We start from the raw sequence: 18,059 nt of genomic DNA, 5'->3' as shown, positions 1-18,059 counted from the left end.
CATTGATATTCACTACCACACATTAGCCATAAAATGTTGGGGATAGGTTAAGGTAAGTGCCGAATAACTGGAACAACTGTGCAAACATGTTAATTCACTGTTTCAGTTCCTGCTCAAAGGCTAGAAAAACGTTGCTTGTGAATCGAAGACAAAAACTGTGACTGTGATTGTGAGTTAATGTAAAGAATTGTAATGGTCCCATACAAATTCAACAGAACTTTATGAAGCTCTTAATTATTGTCACCGTTAGAATCAACATTGTGGTTTGAAATAAAACATGTGCAGTATCAAAGTATCAAAACCCCACCCGTCAAACAAATAGGTTGGGTTTTTGAGGTAAACTCAGATTCTGCACTGTGAAAAATGTGTGACTTTAAGATTTGAATCAATGTTAAGCTTAAAAAAAAAATAGTAACAAAAATACTTACATACTTAGATTCATCAGTTCCTTTATGCTCAAACAACACCTCACGAATGCTCGATCTACATTGCGCATTTCCTTTTATTGAGTCTCTGCCTTTTACAGAAACCACCTCCCTGCCCACAGGGTAGGTGGTGGTTTCTGTGAAAGGCAGTAACACAGTTTAATACACCAGTCCTGCAATAAGTCATACTCTCATGAAGGGTTTAACTTTGTTATCAAAGGGAAAAGTCAGCTATTAGGTAGGCCTATATACACTGAACCAAAATATATACGCAACACTTTCTTTTTTTGATTTCAAAAGGCCTGGAAAGTATTTTCATTTTATTCACTGGACGTTAACATGTCCCCCATTCAATAAAACATATAATAACATCTATGAACAACTATGTTTACCATGGACTATTAACAAAAGGCGGCTGGTTCCATGTAGATAAATGCTGAGTTTTGACCTCTTTACATGGACCAATATGATCAGAATAGACAATGTTTTTTAGTCTCAGTTTTCTCTTCCTATTGTCAATTTTCTGTGGGAAACTGGCTGTAACTCTCAGTTAATTAGACTTTACTGACAAATTGGGATAGCTCTGTTTCAGGGCACTGTACAGCATGGAGAGAGTAGTTATGACACTGAAACACATGTGATACAAGTACACATGCAGCAGCACACTATTGGCGCATTTCCACCGGCTCTTCTCGCCTCGCCACGTCACGGCATGGTTTAAGTAGCGTTTCCACTAGCCTAGTACCTGGTACCAGGTACTAATTTAAGTACCTGCTCTGGTAAGCCGAACAGCGCCAAACTGTAGATCACTTAAAACTACGTAATAATCCTAACAACGTGGGTTAATCTCCAACAACTACCAGGGAAACCTCTATATTTAACAGGAGTCTTTTAAAGTGGAGTGGTGTATTTAGGAACATCGCCAGCGATCGTGTGCAGCATCACAGACCGCTGCCGCTGTAGTCTGTGGAGTAGGAGGCTATACTCCGGTACTCTGGAGACGTGTGGACAGAAATCAAGCCGAACAGTGCCAAATTGTAGATAAATTAACTACTTAACAATCCTAAAAATGTGGGTTAATCTCCAACAACTACAGAAGTGACTTTACTAGTCGTGTGTGTGTGTGGGTGGGTGTGTGTCGCGTATTTGTGTCACCGCAGTTTCACTCAGCCATGCAGTGATGATTCCACCCAAGTTAAGTAGGTACTTTTTTGTAGTGGAGATGCAACCTAATTGTGCCGTGTCATGCCGAGGCGAGGCGAGTAGAGCCGGTGGAAATGCGCCATATGACAGGTGTGTCCGTGGTTTGTACATTTTGTACACAGGCAAAACAAAGACACTAATTAAAAAGAAGGCCTGCAATTTATTGGTAAATGAAACTTATCTTAAGACATGGAAGACACCTGCTAAATTCCTAGGGGCACACCAAACACTGGAGTAACACTAACAGGAACCTTAAGGGAAGATATTCAGGAAAATGTAACTACATTTTTGTTTACATTATGTATTTTCGTTCTTAGTAAAATGAAACTAACAGAGGTGATAAACCTCTGGACTGAAAAATTAGTAGTGAATATAATCCTTTTAATGTCATTGTCTATTAATAAACATTTTTTAAAAGGCCAGTGCTAATATTTAAAAATCAGTGTAGCCTATGGCCTACAGATTTGTTTTGGCTGATTATGTTTTTTTGATAAAACAACAATACAGATACATACAAATGCTTTCTTTAACCATAATAGTGGTGTGTCTCTCTGCAATTTGTGTCTGCACTGCACGGCCATCATATACAATATTTGAAATTTAAAAACGCCAAAAACAAACAACCTTTTGTGATTTAGCAGCATTTATCAAGATCATGACATGCATACACAATGTGACAACAACAACAACAACAGTGTGTGAATTTCATTTTGTTAAAGGTTGGGAGCCTTGTACATGGTTTTAGTAATTAAGTCAAGCAGTCCACTGTCACATGTAAACACTTTTATTCACTGAAGAGGTTCTCAGTTTTTAAGTGCAATTCTTTTTCTGTTCTTTAGAAGTAATTAGTTATTTAGTCAGCAATGACATGAGATGACTTTTAATATTACACTTACTACTTCACAACTCATTTTCAATGTGATATACTTTGCTATAAACTGCCAGCTGTATAATGGTGTATTAAATGTTGCCAAGACAAAGTGTACCTTTTGAATGTGATGCTTTGGTGACTACAGGAGGAAATGCTTGTCATCTATGAAAGGTCACTGACCTTAACTAATACAAGACATCTTTCCGTGAGAAAATATTTAGGCGAAAGAGAAAATGAAAGCCAGGAGAATCGTATGACACATCACATGCTTGTCCTGGGCCTTGGTGTGTGACAGATACAAGAAGTACAGGTGCAGCACACAATGACAGGCGTATCTGTGATGTGCACACTTTGTACACATGCAAAACAAAGAGGCTTATTAAAAATTGCAATTAATTGTTAAGTGAAACTTACAGACAAGACAGAAGACACTTGCTGACCTCTATTATTTCCCAGAGGCACGCAGTAACACAAGCAGTAACCTTACAAGACCTTATATTATTTCATATAGTAGAACTGAACTAATGGAGGTGATACTGTACACTGGACCATTTTTTTAGATATCAATAGCCTGTTTAAGGGTCAATACTAATATTTAGAATAAAGTGTAGCCTATGGCCTACATATTGATTTGTTTGTATATAAACTGTTTCCCCTCCATTTGATAAAATATACATATAATGATACATATATAGGTATGGCTGTCTGGTCTGTTCGGGAGGTGGACACGCTCTCTGTATTTAAAGTTAGACTTAAAACTTTACTGGACCTGAACCATCTCTTAGTTATGCTGCTATAGACCTAGACTTTAATGCTTTAATGCTCAAGTGTGGACGATCCATGGGCCCATCATGTACCTCCTACAACATGACCAAATCAAGGTTTGTGGCTGTGACAGCTGCATGTTTCCTTAATGGTTTGTTCATTATTCTCTGACCTCCCTAATCAACAAACAAATCAATTCATTTTATGTCTTTATTCAGAGCACATAAACAACTACATAATCAAAAATATTTAGGGTTGACCAAGAGAAAATGAAAGCCAGAATAATTGTTTGACATGATCACATGCTTGGCCTGACAGAAACTATGAGGACACACAGTATGCTGCACATTCTCTACAGTGTCAGGCTGAAGAGAGCAGTTAGCACAAGTACTGTATGCACAGGTTAATTGCTGCTGGCAGCTCGATGCAAACGCACCTGTGATGATATTTCTGATACACAAACAGTGTTAGCAGTAAGAAACTAGTGTTATTTAAGAATCCAGTTTATCAAATCCAGCCTAAAGCTCGTAATTCATCAATTAATTACACAGGGTAACTCAAATCACCTTAAAAGTTACAGAAATAAAATCCTGGCCTCCTGCCTCTAGATCAGTACATGGTAAGAATGTCTATCCCCAAAAAACAATAGAAAATCATTCTGCATCCACTTAATTCTGCACATTGCTTAAAGTGAGAAACTGTTACTTTACTTTACTTGAACAGTCTGATAAAGTCCAGCCTAAAGCTTGTATTCAAGTTCATCCATAACATATACAAGGGCACTCATATATCAATCACCTTATCTAAATGTATTATATAAATCATTAAATCATTAAGAATCCTTAAAAAGACAAAGCATTTTGAGGGCATAATAGTGGCCCAGTGGCAAAGACTAATCAGCCACATGTACTTGGATTGAATGAGACAGAATCTTTCTGCCCCCTGCCTCTATATCAGACCATGGCAAGAATGTCCATCCACACAAATATAAAAATCATTCTGCACAAACTTAACAAAAGTCATTTAGTAAATGAAGATGCTGGAAAAAAACAACAACTCACAAGGATAAAAGTAAAAATAAGTATGTATCCACCCCCATAATCAGATCCTCTCCAAAAGTTAATGGATTAATCCTTGAGCCATATTTCACCTTTCAAAGTTTCAAGAAGTCGACTGATGCCAACCAGTAGAACCTTTAGCATCATTTTAGATTGCTCAGTTTATTCACTTGGGCTGCCTTTTAGTTCACTGAGGAACTTCTTCACAGAGTCAAGCTCTGATGAAACATCTGAAGAAAAAAACAAACAGAAAACCTTAAAAATATGAACATTTTCAATTAGCCTAATATACTGTGAATTATTTTATCATGGTATTTTTCATACCTGGCAATGGGTCTGAATCTGTCTTGAGTGCCAGCTCTATTGATTCCCTCAAGGTTTTCTCCAGTTCCTTCAGGATGTCGTTCTAATTAAGCGTCAAAACCACTAATTACTCACCAAAAAAATTTGATCAAGATTTAATGAGTCACACTGGCAACAACTGTTTAGATGTGTATTTAAATTAGCCAAAAGTCTCAATGGCGTCATTAGCATTTAGGTGCAAATATACTGACATATTCCTGGAATTGACCTAAGTGAGCAAATGCTGCTGTTTTACTTTTCTGCAAATGGGAAATGTTGCATTTGAGCATTTTCTAGAGTAAATGTGTTTTTTTAATATATGTTAATTACACAGAGGTGGAGTGGTGGTGTGTAACATGAGGACTTTTCCCCCTGCCTTCCTTACAGATATTTCTGACAACAAAAATGCTGTTTTGAGTGACAGCCAGTGACAGTTTTCCAGCTTTCCAGAGATTATAGGACTAACTTCAAATCATAGGTTGGGAAACATATAACAACAATGATGACTAACACATCCCCTAGCCAGCCTTGGGAATTACAACACAAAGTTGGTCACATCATCAAGGAACTCAACATCAAGGATATCAACACCTATATATGCAATAGCCTTTGCAGGAACTGTAGAATCATGGGCTGAGCATTGACTCAGGGCTATCTGTTGCCAGTGTTTGGCCCCTGAGAAGACCAAGCTGTCAAACCATGAGGCTGCACCAAACCATCTTGTAAGATATGACTATAACATTTTTGGTTCAGAAATGTTTGACTGCAACATCTTACCAAATAGAATGTGTGTGGTTACAGTCATACAAAGTCCACTTGCTTATGGTTACAATTACCTAATATAATGGTTGAATATTGAGGTGTGCAGCCCAGTGTTATTTTGTATCATGTGTTAAAATGTTACAAACCTTCAAGTGAACCAGTTGTTCCAACATTTCACTTTTAGCCTCCTCAAACATGGTGTCTTCATTATCCTTGATATGGTCCAGGATAATGTCCTGCATTCTTTTCATTGAACCGGTTCCTTCTTCCTCCTTTGCAGCTACAACAGGAGACTTGTCAGGCATATGTTTCTACACAGTCAGGATTAATGTAAAATAGTTTTACTACAATCACAGTCTCTACATATTGTGATCATCATTATTACCATCATAACATGTTTGCATGTTTTCCTCTATTTTGTTTGTCAGAATGTTGTAGATTGTCTTCTTGTGATACCGGATGGTTTTGTTGAGTTTATGCTTGACTTTTTCTTCCTAAACAGAGGACAGGAAGATCAACACATTATCACATTGTAGATGAACTTGAACAACATGTCTATAAAGCTACAAACCAACATCTATTTATAAATGCAAGGATATAGTGACTCCTTCCTCGATGGTGACAAGTGGACCAAATTACACCTCAATTCCCCTACATGACAGCAGCACAACCAGATCCCCTCAGTGTAGCAGTCAAGCATTTAAGCCTGCACAACACCTAACATGCACTCATTCTATGGTGAAAAAGGTAGATCTATCTGATCGTATGACCATTTCTGTGGACCAGAGCCTAATGATTGCAACACTAATCTCTCAAATGTCTATTCATCTTAGCAATAAATAGTCATTGATGAGAATTCTTTCCCGAGCCTTCCTCATAGATACACAAACACAACTGTTTTACCTCTGTCTTGAGAAAGATAAGCTGCAGTTCATCATCTTTGTACTTTTGAATCAGCTTCTCTGTGCCCAGTGTAAACACGTTAAGGGCATTCTTGAATGGTCCACTTTTCCTTTCATTTCTGAAAAGATGAAATATTTACTGTACATTATAATGCATCATTGATAAAAAAAAAAGAAAAAGAAAAAATGTATATGACCATACAGTGTACAAATAATTATGTTATTTCTTACGGGAAGGTCTCCTTGAATTTCTCATCAATGCTGCCAGTCAACCAAGAACTTAATATCACGTTTAAGTTTGTTGTGACCTTTTTCTTTGATGTAAAGGCACCACTGTTGTTGACGACACACTTCATTGTCTTGTGAAAACCTCTACCCTTACCTGGTTTCTGGATCAAAATAGAAACATGTATTTAAAATTGTCCATGAAGTGCAAAATAAGCTGTTTTAATCAAAGTTTTACATACACGGCATATTGCTTTCTTCACAGATTTTCTCCATGAGCTGCATGACTTCTTCACACCCTCCTCAAGGCCAGTTTCAAACGCTGCATAAGCCTCTTCCATCGGTTTGCTGACTCTATCAAGTTCAGAATTTATTGTTTCTTCAAGGTCTTTGTACACGTCCATGTTCTGAAAACAAACAAACTCATTTATCCATGTTGTTGATCATTCTTCAATAACAGAATTGTAGCCTTTCTAAAAGAAACAAAATTCACGAGGGGTGAGTTAGAGCTGCCATTACAAAAGATTCTTTCAGTATTTAAATAGCATTAAAATTAAGTTACCCCAGAGGTTGGTCAGTCATTTGAATATTTAAATAGCATTTCAGCATTCTTTACCTATATATATACAGTATATACATACATATATATACATATATATAAATGTATTTATATATATACATTTATATGTGTGTCTGTATATAATATGTATATATATATATATATATATATATGTATATATATATATATATACATATATATATATATACATATACATATATACATGTATGCCATGGACTTCTGGAAATATGAACTGCATAAAAACCAATAAATACAACAAAGATTTTTATTACTTACCGATTTCCTGTTTCTTGCCCCTTGGATCAGAGAGAGAATGCCATGTGCTCTTGACACATAGTTTAGTGTCTCTGAGTGACGGTCATCAAGATTTTTCAGAAACTCCTGAAGAGCTGGAATATCTAGAAAAAAGGTTACGTTTTTATTGTTACACACTTATATACACAAGTATATACACTATGTATAACGTATCTGGACATGACAACTGTGACATCTTCTAAATTAAACCTACCTGTGTCTTCTACCTTTTTGTATGTTTCGTTCAGAAAAGTTCTGGCGCACACTGTGAACACTTTGAAACAGTCGTTATTGAAGTGTTTCTGAAAACAGGTGATGTGTGGGTTGAAAGGGATAGTTCAGACTTTCATTATTCTGTAAAGTAAAGTAAAGACTTTGATAATCTGGTGGGGTTTTACAGTGTATAACTCACCTTAACCTTTTCTCCCTTTTCAAAGTGCTTCAATATGTTACTGTCCATTAGTTTCTTGGTTTCTTGGTTTTTTTTAAGCAACTTTTCACGTGCTGTTCCTGTTACCCTACAAGAGATTTTAACAGTTTTTGAACAGTAATATCTGCAATTTGCTGTGTACATTTGTACGATATGGAAGTTTGACATTTGAAAAATGAAATGGAATAGTTTGTGAATAGGGTTTTATATTTGAATCATAAATATTCACAGTAAGACACGGTGTGCTTTTGGATAATTGTAGGACAGGGTATGTTTGTTTGTTAGGGTTTGGTAGAGATCGATCAAGTACATTTTAAATGCTCAAAGAATTTGGACCCCACCTCCACCCCCTCTTTAACAGAAATTAAAATGAATGTGCACATTCAATTATTTACGATAAATCTGAATATTATGATGCAAGAACACTTAATACAATAAACTACTCACAGAAACAGTGTACACAAATGTAAACTATTCTAATGTTGCTGTGGGACGAAGTGACTCTAACATCTGCTTTGAACATACCCCTCCCCCCTGAGAAGAGCTAAACCTCATTTACGATTGTGTGTTTCTGGAGGTAACAATCTGATACTGTGCTGAACACTCGGCCCAATGGATCCCATCAGTGTTTTGAATTAAAACAAACTCATCTGCACTAAAAGTGGTTTTCTGGAACTCCTGTGTAATTGTGGACAAAGGGACAATCTCAGCATTTGTTGTACAATTGTATCTACCTTACTGCTGCAGATTTGAATATGTCAGTTGGAGCTAAAGGAAAAACATTTCCATGTTTGTATTGTCTCTAGAATGTATTATACTTGCAGGTATATTAGGTGTTTTGTGCTTCAAATAATATTTAATACAACCGGTGACAATAGTTTTGTGGTGTGTGTGTGTGTGTGTGTGCCATTTATTTTTCAACCAGCTCCGATATCAGACCTACACGAGACCTTAAACTTAAAACCTCAATGTTACAATCAGCCGACCACATTCAGAGCCAGACAAAGAAGCAGAGAAAGAGGGATGCTATAGATCATGGTGGATGAGGAGGGGGCTCTGGGAGATGCTGGACAGCATAGACATTAAGCCAAGGAGGGTCTATGGGACAGACAACCAGGCCAGGCAGAGTGGGGGAGGGAACAGCAGGACATGAAACACAACAACCTACACATCAGGAAGGTGACTCTCTCTCTCTTTTGCTCCTTCTCTCCCTCTCTTGTGCGCACACACACACGCATGTTAGGTTTACAAGTCTTGAGGGGACATTGCATTGACTTACATTCATTTCCTGGCGACTTACTCGAACCTTAACCATAATTACTACTGGCCTATTACCCTAACCCTAACTATCATCATTAACTTCAATGGACAGCTGAACCATACCTTTAAATAACCAATTCAAAGGCTTTGAACAGATCAACAAACACTTGTGTCATAAACCACTTACCTATCTAGGTTACCAGGGTCATCACACTTTGTGCAGATGAAGTGAATTTGCTGACACTCGCCACCATTTCCCATGAGGCAACAGGAATTATCCAGGATTTCCCAGGCTTTTTTATCTGCCGCTGAGCGATTGGCCTCACTCACAATCCACACGGTGGAACATTTTCCAACAAGCTGTTGAAATATAATAGCTAGTTCATTTTGAATAATTGATTATAATGTTAATCAGAAACTAATACAGTATACACATCATACTAAATATACAATAATCAGAAGTGCATGTGAATAAGTTACCTCTTTCCACATTTTGTCTCTGCTCTTATTGCGGTCCCCATTTCCTGGTAAGTCCACAATCGTGACATGTTGGAGAAAGTCATTTCTATTAGGTAACTTGAGAGTCACACACTTCACTAATGGCCAGTATTGCTTCTTCACTGCTCTACTACTATTTCTTGTATATTTGGCCATTTCTGCAGATAGCTCCTCAGCCTGTGGGAAAAAAAATAAAAAAATGAAATGGAATTAAATTATATATGTATTGTAATAGCATAAAGAAACAGAATGGCATACATAGCACATAAAAGAGCACTCAAGAAACACTATCATTGAAAGAAACAGGGGAAAAAAATGATTCCAAGTAGCAGAGTGAAGGTGGAGATGAAAGTCTGACTTTAAATACTATTGGCATTGTTATAATTTGGCAGTTATCTTAGTCATTCAAGTATTATCTTAGTATGACTAACTTAACGACTACAGGCCTGTTGCACTTACGCCTGTAGTCATGAAGTGCTTTGAGAGACTGGTCTCCCAGCACATCAGGGCATGTCTGCCTCCCACCCTGGACCCACATCAGTTTGCCTACAGGCCAAACCGATCCACAGAGGACGCTATCACCATAGCGCTCCACACCGCGCTTAGTCACCTGGAGCACCTGGGGAGCTATGTCAGGATGCTCTTCCTGGACTTCAGCTCAGCATTCAACCACATCATACCGGAGGTCCTGGTCCAGAAGCTTTCACACCTGCCTTTGGATTAAGGACTTCCTGTCAGACCGTCCACAGTCTGTCAGACTTGGCCCACACCTCTCCAGCACCATCACACTCAGCACCGGCTCCCCACAAGGATTGAGTCCCCTCCTCTTCACTCTCTACACATACGACTGCTCCCCGACCCATCTCTCAAACAGCATCATCAAGTTTGCGGATGATACCACCGTGGCCGGGCTCATCTCAGGCGGGGATGAGTCTGACTACAGAGATGAGGTCAACAGACTGACAGTGTGGTGTTCTATTAATAACCTCAAACTGAACACCACAAAAACAACAGAAATAATACTGGACTTCAGGAAGGGCAGAGTGGACCCGGCCCTACTGTACATCAACGGGGACTGTGTGGAAAGGGTCCACTCCATCAGATTTCTGGGCGTGGGCCACCATTGGGCCACCATAGAGAGCATCCTGGCGTATTGCATCACAGCGTGGTATGCAGGGTGCTCTGCAGCAGACAGGAGAGCGCTGCAGAGGGTCATTAGCACAGCCCAGAAGATCACTGGGTGCTCTCTGCCCAGCCTGGAGGACATTGCCAGCTCTCGCTACATAAGCCGAGCTGGAAACATCATCAAGGACTCCTTCCACCCAGCAAATCACCTGTTTGACCTGTTACCCTCGGGCCGGCGGTACAGGTCACACAAAGCCAGGACTAACAGACTAAGGGATAGCTTCTTTCCCAGAGCTATCACTGAGGTAAACAAAAATAAAACCAGATAACCTGTATAGATACACATATACTGATCACATTGATCATATTGATCAAGTGCAATAAATGGACAATAAAATGTCGTATACATTCAAGGACAATAAAACTATCGTATACATAAAAGGACAATAAACAGGTGTACCAAGTGCAATAACTGCTGATCTATGGTCATGTTTACACTTCTATGCTCATGTTTACACTTCCTGATTTGCCATTTTTCTTGTTGGCACTGGAATTGTTTACATATGTTTGCTGCAATGGTGTATATATATTTATGTATAGTTTTTCTACCTGGACAGTTTTTTTTATAATTGAATTTTAACAAAATTTTAAAATGTTATACTGCTGACTGTAAATTGCACCAAAGGGAGTTGCGCTCCAATTTCGTTGTACACAATACAATGACAATAAAAGGCTATTCTATTCTATTCTAATACATATTCTCTGTTTTATAAATTGTCCATGTGCATGGTGCCTTTTTTACTGTGGATAATTAAATATGAACACCCACACTGGAGAATCAAGGTAACAGTATGACGAGGGCCCTATTTCTGTGCCTTATGTCCCAAAATCTTTGTCTTGGGGCTGTAATATTTGGAGGTAAGTGCCTAATATCTTTTGTTCATTTTACTTACTGAGTCACATGTCAAACACATCGTATCTGACTTTAGAAAATGTGGAATTTCTTTGAAATGCTTTTTCTCATTGCAGTTTTCATGGGTTATTTTGCCTTTCCAATCTTGTCCATACAAGGCTGTAAGCTTTTCTTCCATGTCTTCATCATCATCATCATCATTATCATCATCATCATCATCGTCATCGTCATCATCATCATCATCCTGACATTTTTCAAAGGACCACAATTCGTCTTTCCACTCCTAAAAATAAAATGACATGAGTTGAATAAAATGGCCTGTGATGTGTGACAACCATACATTCAATGCAACAATATAACATTTCAAGTAGTCAAAAATAAAAGATAAACATTTTCACCTGTGGTGTAATGAACTCAATGTATGCTTCATACTTTGGCGAGTCACTGGCCTCCACTTTAATCATGACTGTGGTGCATGCAGTGCCGCTTCCAGTCGGTAGAAGATCCTTCTCTCCAATGATGGCATTGATCAAAGTGCTCTTTCCAGCCCCTGTTTTACCAAAGACACCAACCAGTTCCCTCTTTTCCGTTGTCAAATCGCGGATTTCACGGCTGATACAAAAGAGTTTTATCATGACTCATTAGGATTAGGTGAAAAATATTAACAGCATCACATGCATAAACTTCAAAAATAATTGTATTCATTCTCCAAAGTAATCAATGGTTTGATTTGAGGGTGACATGCAGTAAAGTAGTCAGACTACCATAGGTTCTTTTAAAAACAATACACTTATACCATGGTGTTATTATATTGGTAGATTTATCAAATAACACACATTATACGTGGTACTTTCTTTGTTTAGCTCAGGTTCGTTTACATATGCAAACAGCTGAAAACAAGTTCACTGCTTTACCTTCAGGAGGTACAGTACTGGAAAATAGAACAGTTAATGCTTACATCAGGAAATCACTGATCTTTGTGTTGTCTGGAAGTCTCATTTCGACGTTAGTCATTATTTTTTTTACATCAGAGAGTTTGCTCTCTTCTGTCAGGGTGAGAGTAAAGAGACGTTAAGCAGGAACAATGAAGGAAATAATTGTCTGATTAGACATGACTACAGCCACTTACTGAAATACATTAACAATGCAAGGTGTTCAAATGTTATTGTTGAAAAAGTAACAAACCTGAATCTGGTGTACATCTGCGTTTACTTGCTTGTGAGAGTTGTTTGCCCTTTCGCTTTCCTTATTGATGGATTTATTATTAGTATTAATATTATTATTATCATAATATTTATTACTGTTTGTTGCATGTGCTTCTCACACTATAAAATTCTGGTCTCATGATGTAAAATACCTGTATCATTTGCACCACTGGTGGATGAAAAACCCTGAGAATGAACATAGACAGTATTTGACCGGGAATAACATTCACATATCCTTTGTCTGGCAAAACCAGTTTCATCCTTACCTGAGCAGATTCTTCTGTTTCTTCATACTCTCGTCCTGACTATGGAAACAAGTATAGTGCTGTGTAAAAAATCTGGACAGCTAGTGAAAATCAGTATGACTGCAATTAATAACTCACGCATAACTTATTAGGGGAGACCAGGGACAGTTGTAACACTTTTTGCTATTTTCAGCAATACATCAAAAACCATTTACACTGGAATAACCAATTTGTTTTATTATAAACTTCAATCTGTCAACTGTTGTAATAATGCATTCATGTGGTTTTATGAAATATGTACAGGTTGCAAAATTGATTCTAATACAGTTTCTCCCAGTGAATAGGGACGGTTGTAACGTGTAAAATATCCATAATGAATCAATCATATAGTCAAAATGGAAAATATTATTTATCAGTCATGTTATTGTGACTATTAATTAAGTAATGTTTACCTTTTTCTCATATACATGACAAAAAAGAAGTGAAGCCGTCAAATTATAATGCAAGAAAATGATTATAATACATATAATACATCACCTTACATCAAGTAAAAATCAATCAATAAACAATAAGCATTATTATTATTAGTTTTTAAAATATAAATGAAACGGTTGTAACACCATCCCAGTATCACCAACCATGTTTTCATCTCATGTGAGCAAGCTTGACTGCTAGTTTGACACTTGTTAGCCATTTCTATTTTAAGCTTACAAAACAGTGATTCTAATAATACTTGTTTGAATTCATAGACAGTTGATCTTAAAACACCATCCAAAAAAGTACATCAGACAGGAAAGTCATTTTTTTACCTAAAAAACAAGCTTTTGTACATAACACCATCAGGAAGTTTCAAATGTGGCTCTCTCTTTAGTAGGAATGGAGGGACACTCACTGAGCATGTGCACAGTGAGTGTCATCACTCTAAGTTGTTTCTGATTGGAGGAATTCAAGGTGTTACAACCGTCCCCTGTTACAACTGTCCCTGGTCTCCCCTACACAGAAGCACATAAAACTCTATTCAACTTACTGGAACTGCCTCCTGGTTTGTTGCTGAGTCTTGTTGTTTCTATAGTGACGACAGAAACATTCATAATCCATACCATCCAAAACTTCCTCATCCATAATAGCTAAAGCATTTCATAAAAATTGCCATCAATGAAGGACCAGGAGCCCATTCTGCTGTTCCTGTTACACCTTATATGTCATAGCATGTATGTAATGCAGCACTTGTGTGAAGAGTGTTACCTTTAACAGTTCAAATTTCTTGATGAATTTTCCCTTTGGTCCCACCTTTGGGATCAGTTCACCAATCAACTCATTAGTAAGACAGTAAAGACTTTCCTTGTCAACCTCATGATCTGCAATAGAAAATATTCAAGAGTTCAAGAAGTTTATTCCCATGACACATTGACTTTTTTTTCCTCACTGTCTGACATGAAATCAGACAATCACTTTTCCTGTTTTAGGTCCGTTAGGATTACCAAAATTATTTCTATTTGCTAAATTTTAGACAATTTTTTATTACTTTCTTCAAAGTCAGAAGTTTACATACACTAAGATTACTATGCCTTTATACAATTTGGGAAAGCCCACATGATGATGTCATGTCTTTGGAAGCTTCTGATTTATTCTGGTTCTTCTGGTTTATTGACATTTGAGTTAATTAGAGACACACCTGTGGATGTATTTTAAGGCACACCTGAAACACACTGCTTCTTTGTGTAACATCATGGGAAAGTCAAAAGAAATCAGCCACGATATCAGGGGGCAATTTCCAGATGCCTGAAGGTGCCACGTTCATCTTTTCAAACAATTATACGTAAGTATAAACACCATGGGAATGTCCAGCCATCATCCTGCTCAGGAAGGAGACGGGTTCTGTGTCCCAGAGATGAACGTGCTTTGGTCCGAAATGTGCAAATCAACCCAAGAACAAAAGCAAAAGACATTGTGAAGATGCTGGCTGAAGCTGGTAAGAGTGTGTCATTATCCACAGTGAAACGAGTACTGTACCGACATGGGCTGAAAGGCCACTCTGCCAGGAAGAAGCCATTACTCCAAAAGAAACATAAAAAAGCCAGATTACAGCAAATGCACACAGGGACAAAGACCTTAATTTTTGGAGACATCAAACTGTTTGGCCATAATGACCATTGATACATTTGGAGGAAAAAGGGAGAAGCTTGCAAGCCTGAGAACACCATCCCAACTGTGAAATATGGGGGTGGCAGCATCATGTTGTGGGGTTGTTTTGCTGCAGGAGGGACTGGTGCACTTCACAAAATAGATGGCATCATGAAAAGGTATGTGCGAGCAAGCCGGCCTACAAACTTGGCTTAGTTACACCAGTTCTGTCAGGAGGAATGGGCCAAAATTCCTGCCAACTATTGTGAGAAGCTTGTGGAAGGATATCCAAAACGTTTTACCCAAGTCATACAGTTTAAAGGCAATGGTACCAAATACTAATGAAATGTATGCAAACTTCTGACTTTGAAGAAAGTAATAGAAAATTGTCTTAAAAAATCCTTCTCTCATTATTCTGGCATTTAGCAAATAGAAATAAATTTACCACCTGTTTTCTGTCACATAGGAAGCTATAGATTCATTTGCATAAAGATGAATTGACCCCCAGTTAGTTAAATTCAAACAAAGAGGCTCACAGAGTTAAAAGCATGGTTGTATGAGGTTGTGTATTTAGATATTTCAATCATATTGTGCCAGTGCTCCCCAAAGAAATACAATACTTTACCTTTAAATGTCTCAATGTATTTGCTGAGACCCCATTCTTCTAATATATCACAAACAAAGTCATCCATGTCCAATGGCAGCAACTGAGTGACAAATAAATAAGTTCATTTAATTCATTATTCTTGATTTTAGTAAAACGGTTCAGAAAATATCATGTGTAAAAACCATGATATTCCAGTGAAATAAAATCCAGTGAAATGTACACTAACATGAATAATCAATACATAAAACAAACAATTTATAGTGTTTTGTAAATAAACAACGCAATGTGTGGTTGGAACATCTTTAAATTGATATTCCCTACCACACATTAGCCAAAAAATGTTGGGGATAGAAGGTAAGTGCTGAATAACTGGAAACCAACTCATCAAATAGATAGGTTGGGTTTTTGAGGTGCACTCAGATTCTACACTGTGAAAAATGTGTGACTTAAAGTTTGAATCAATGTTAAGCATATTTATGACTGGACCGTCAAAGCAAAAATAGCACAGAAGATGGTTATTCCACAATGTTTCTAGTAGTTAAGTAGGAAAATATGTATTTTAGTTGCAATACTTACATTCTGTCAGTTCCTCTTTAATGTTCAAACAGCACCTCAGCAATGCTCGATCTACATCGCGCATTTCCTTTTATTGTGACTCTGCCCTTTACAGAAACCACTCCCTGCCCACAGGGCAGGTTCATGTCATGTCCCGTTCTGCCATTTAAATTATGTTGTTTTTCATCAAGATTATTTGAATTGCAAATTCACCAGTCCTGCAATAAGTTGTACTCTCAATAAGGGTTCAACTTTGTTATAAAAGGGTAAAGTCAGCTATTAGGTACATATCAGGGTAAAATGTATTCTGTTGTGTTCTTGAACTTTGTGCTCTGTTCTGAGATGTTAACGCTTAACATCTCATCCACTCGAACCAAAAGATATACAGTATATACACTACCATTCAAAACACCTGTACACACCTTCTCATTCATTTTCTACACTGTAAATCTATATTGAAAACATCCAATCTATGAAGGAACATATATGGAATTATGTAGTAAATAAAAAATAAAAAAAATGAAGAGTTTCAAACCAGAACATATAGTTGATATTTGGTTATAAAATACTTGTTCATTTGATCAAGTTTCACTCACTGATATACTTGCCTTCAAATGTTTTTTACATCATATGAAATTTTAGTATCTTCTGTGGAAACATTATCAGGCAACATCCATCCATCCATCTTCTACTGCTTTATCCTACACACGGGGGCAGCTGTGCACAATCTCGGCTGACATAGGGCAATAGGCGGGGTTCACCCTGGACAACACATAGAGACAAACAACCATTCACTCTCACACTCACGCCTACGGTCAATTTAGAGTGTCCAATTTTAGCCAATCCCCATGTTGCATGTTTTTTGGACTGTAGGAGGGAACAGGAGAACCCGAAGAAAACCCACGCGCACATAAAAAATAAACAATAAAAAATGGAAAATTGTACATGGTTCTATAGCTTTGGATAAAGAAAACATGCTGAAACAAGGACTTATTATACCAAAAAGTTAGTTAGTTTTTCTTACTTTACACATACACATAGATATGCTTATTACATGCTTCTTCAACAGAGAAAGTCAGGAAGATTCTCAAACAGGGACTAAATCAGTTTGTGTGAATGTCTAACCTAAGTTTTGCAACAAGTCATGAAACAAGTGTCATTTTCCATTTCACTCACCAGACAGGGCTTCGGCTGTTTCCAGATATTTCTGTTGTTTTAAAGAGGTTCAAAGAATACACCTCTTCCCTCAATGCAATACACTTCAACAGCTGCCACATATATCTCATACAAATACAGTTTCTTAAATAAATAAAACTATAATCTTCTTGGGCCTTTTGTATGGCAGACATGTTGACATGCAGGTCACTGAAGGAAAAGCACAGGTGCAGATAATCAAATTAACGGCTCACTGACACACTTGCCTGACAAGTCATCGTTAAGTCATCGTTAAGTCGTATCACTAACACCTGTGCTTTTACCAGACTGTGGAAAGTAATGAATTACAGTATTACAGAATTACATTAGGTGTTTACATGTTTTTATTTTGTCAGCACTTTTTTTGTTAGACGCCGGTGCACACAATCATTTAATGAAAGTTATTTTTTACAGGAGTCAACAATGCAAGAATAAAACTCGGTAAAACCAGGTAATGCATTAATGTCCATTAAAAG

General features: G+C 37.4%; 1 protein-coding gene across 1 annotated transcript; it reads right to left on the bottom strand.

Moving 5' to 3' along the window:
• Window positions 1–2,396: 2,396 nt before the first annotated feature.
• On the bottom strand, window positions 2,397–16,461 carry LOC131475083 (nuclear GTPase SLIP-GC-like). The gene is made up of 22 exons (XM_058652929.1): window positions 16,411–16,461; window positions 15,853–15,934; window positions 14,349–14,461; window positions 14,131–14,169; window positions 13,125–13,163; window positions 13,011–13,044; window positions 12,839–12,898; window positions 12,612–12,699; window positions 12,052–12,265; window positions 11,694–11,936; window positions 9,598–9,792; window positions 9,305–9,477; window positions 7,840–7,945; window positions 7,642–7,729; window positions 7,410–7,531; window positions 6,796–6,960; window positions 6,560–6,717; window positions 6,330–6,447; window positions 5,812–5,920; window positions 5,573–5,706; window positions 4,647–4,728; window positions 2,397–4,552 (listed from the first exon to the last, which is right to left on the bottom strand). The coding sequence occupies exons 2-22, from the start codon at window positions 15,917–15,919 to the stop codon at window positions 4,485–4,487; spliced, it is 2,415 nt and encodes an 804-aa protein (XP_058508912.1). The 5' UTR covers window positions 15,920–15,934; window positions 16,411–16,461; the 3' UTR covers window positions 2,397–4,484.
• Between the last annotated feature and the right edge of the window lie 1,598 nt (window positions 16,462–18,059).

The sequence above is a fragment of the Solea solea genome, chromosome 16 (assembly GCF_958295425.1).
Source record: "Solea solea chromosome 16, fSolSol10.1, whole genome shotgun sequence".
NCBI classification, from domain to species: domain Eukaryota; kingdom Metazoa; phylum Chordata; class Actinopteri; order Pleuronectiformes; family Soleidae; genus Solea; species Solea solea.
This window is presented reverse-complemented; position numbering and strand designations above follow the sequence as displayed.

Excerpts from the sequence above, each read along its gene's own strand:
- LOC131475083 (XM_058652929.1), bottom strand. The coding sequence starts at position 15,919 with ATGGATGACTTTGTTTGTGATATATTAGAAGAATGGGGTCTCAGCAAA. Across the intron at positions 12,899-13,010 it reads CAGTGGTGCAAATGATACAG|GAAAGCGAAAGGGCAAACAA; the intron begins GTATTTTACATC and ends TCCATCAATAAG. Across the intron at positions 4,729-5,572 it reads AACAACTGGTTCACTTGAAG|AACGACATCCTGAAGGAACT; the intron begins GTTTGTAACATT and ends ACGCTTAATTAG.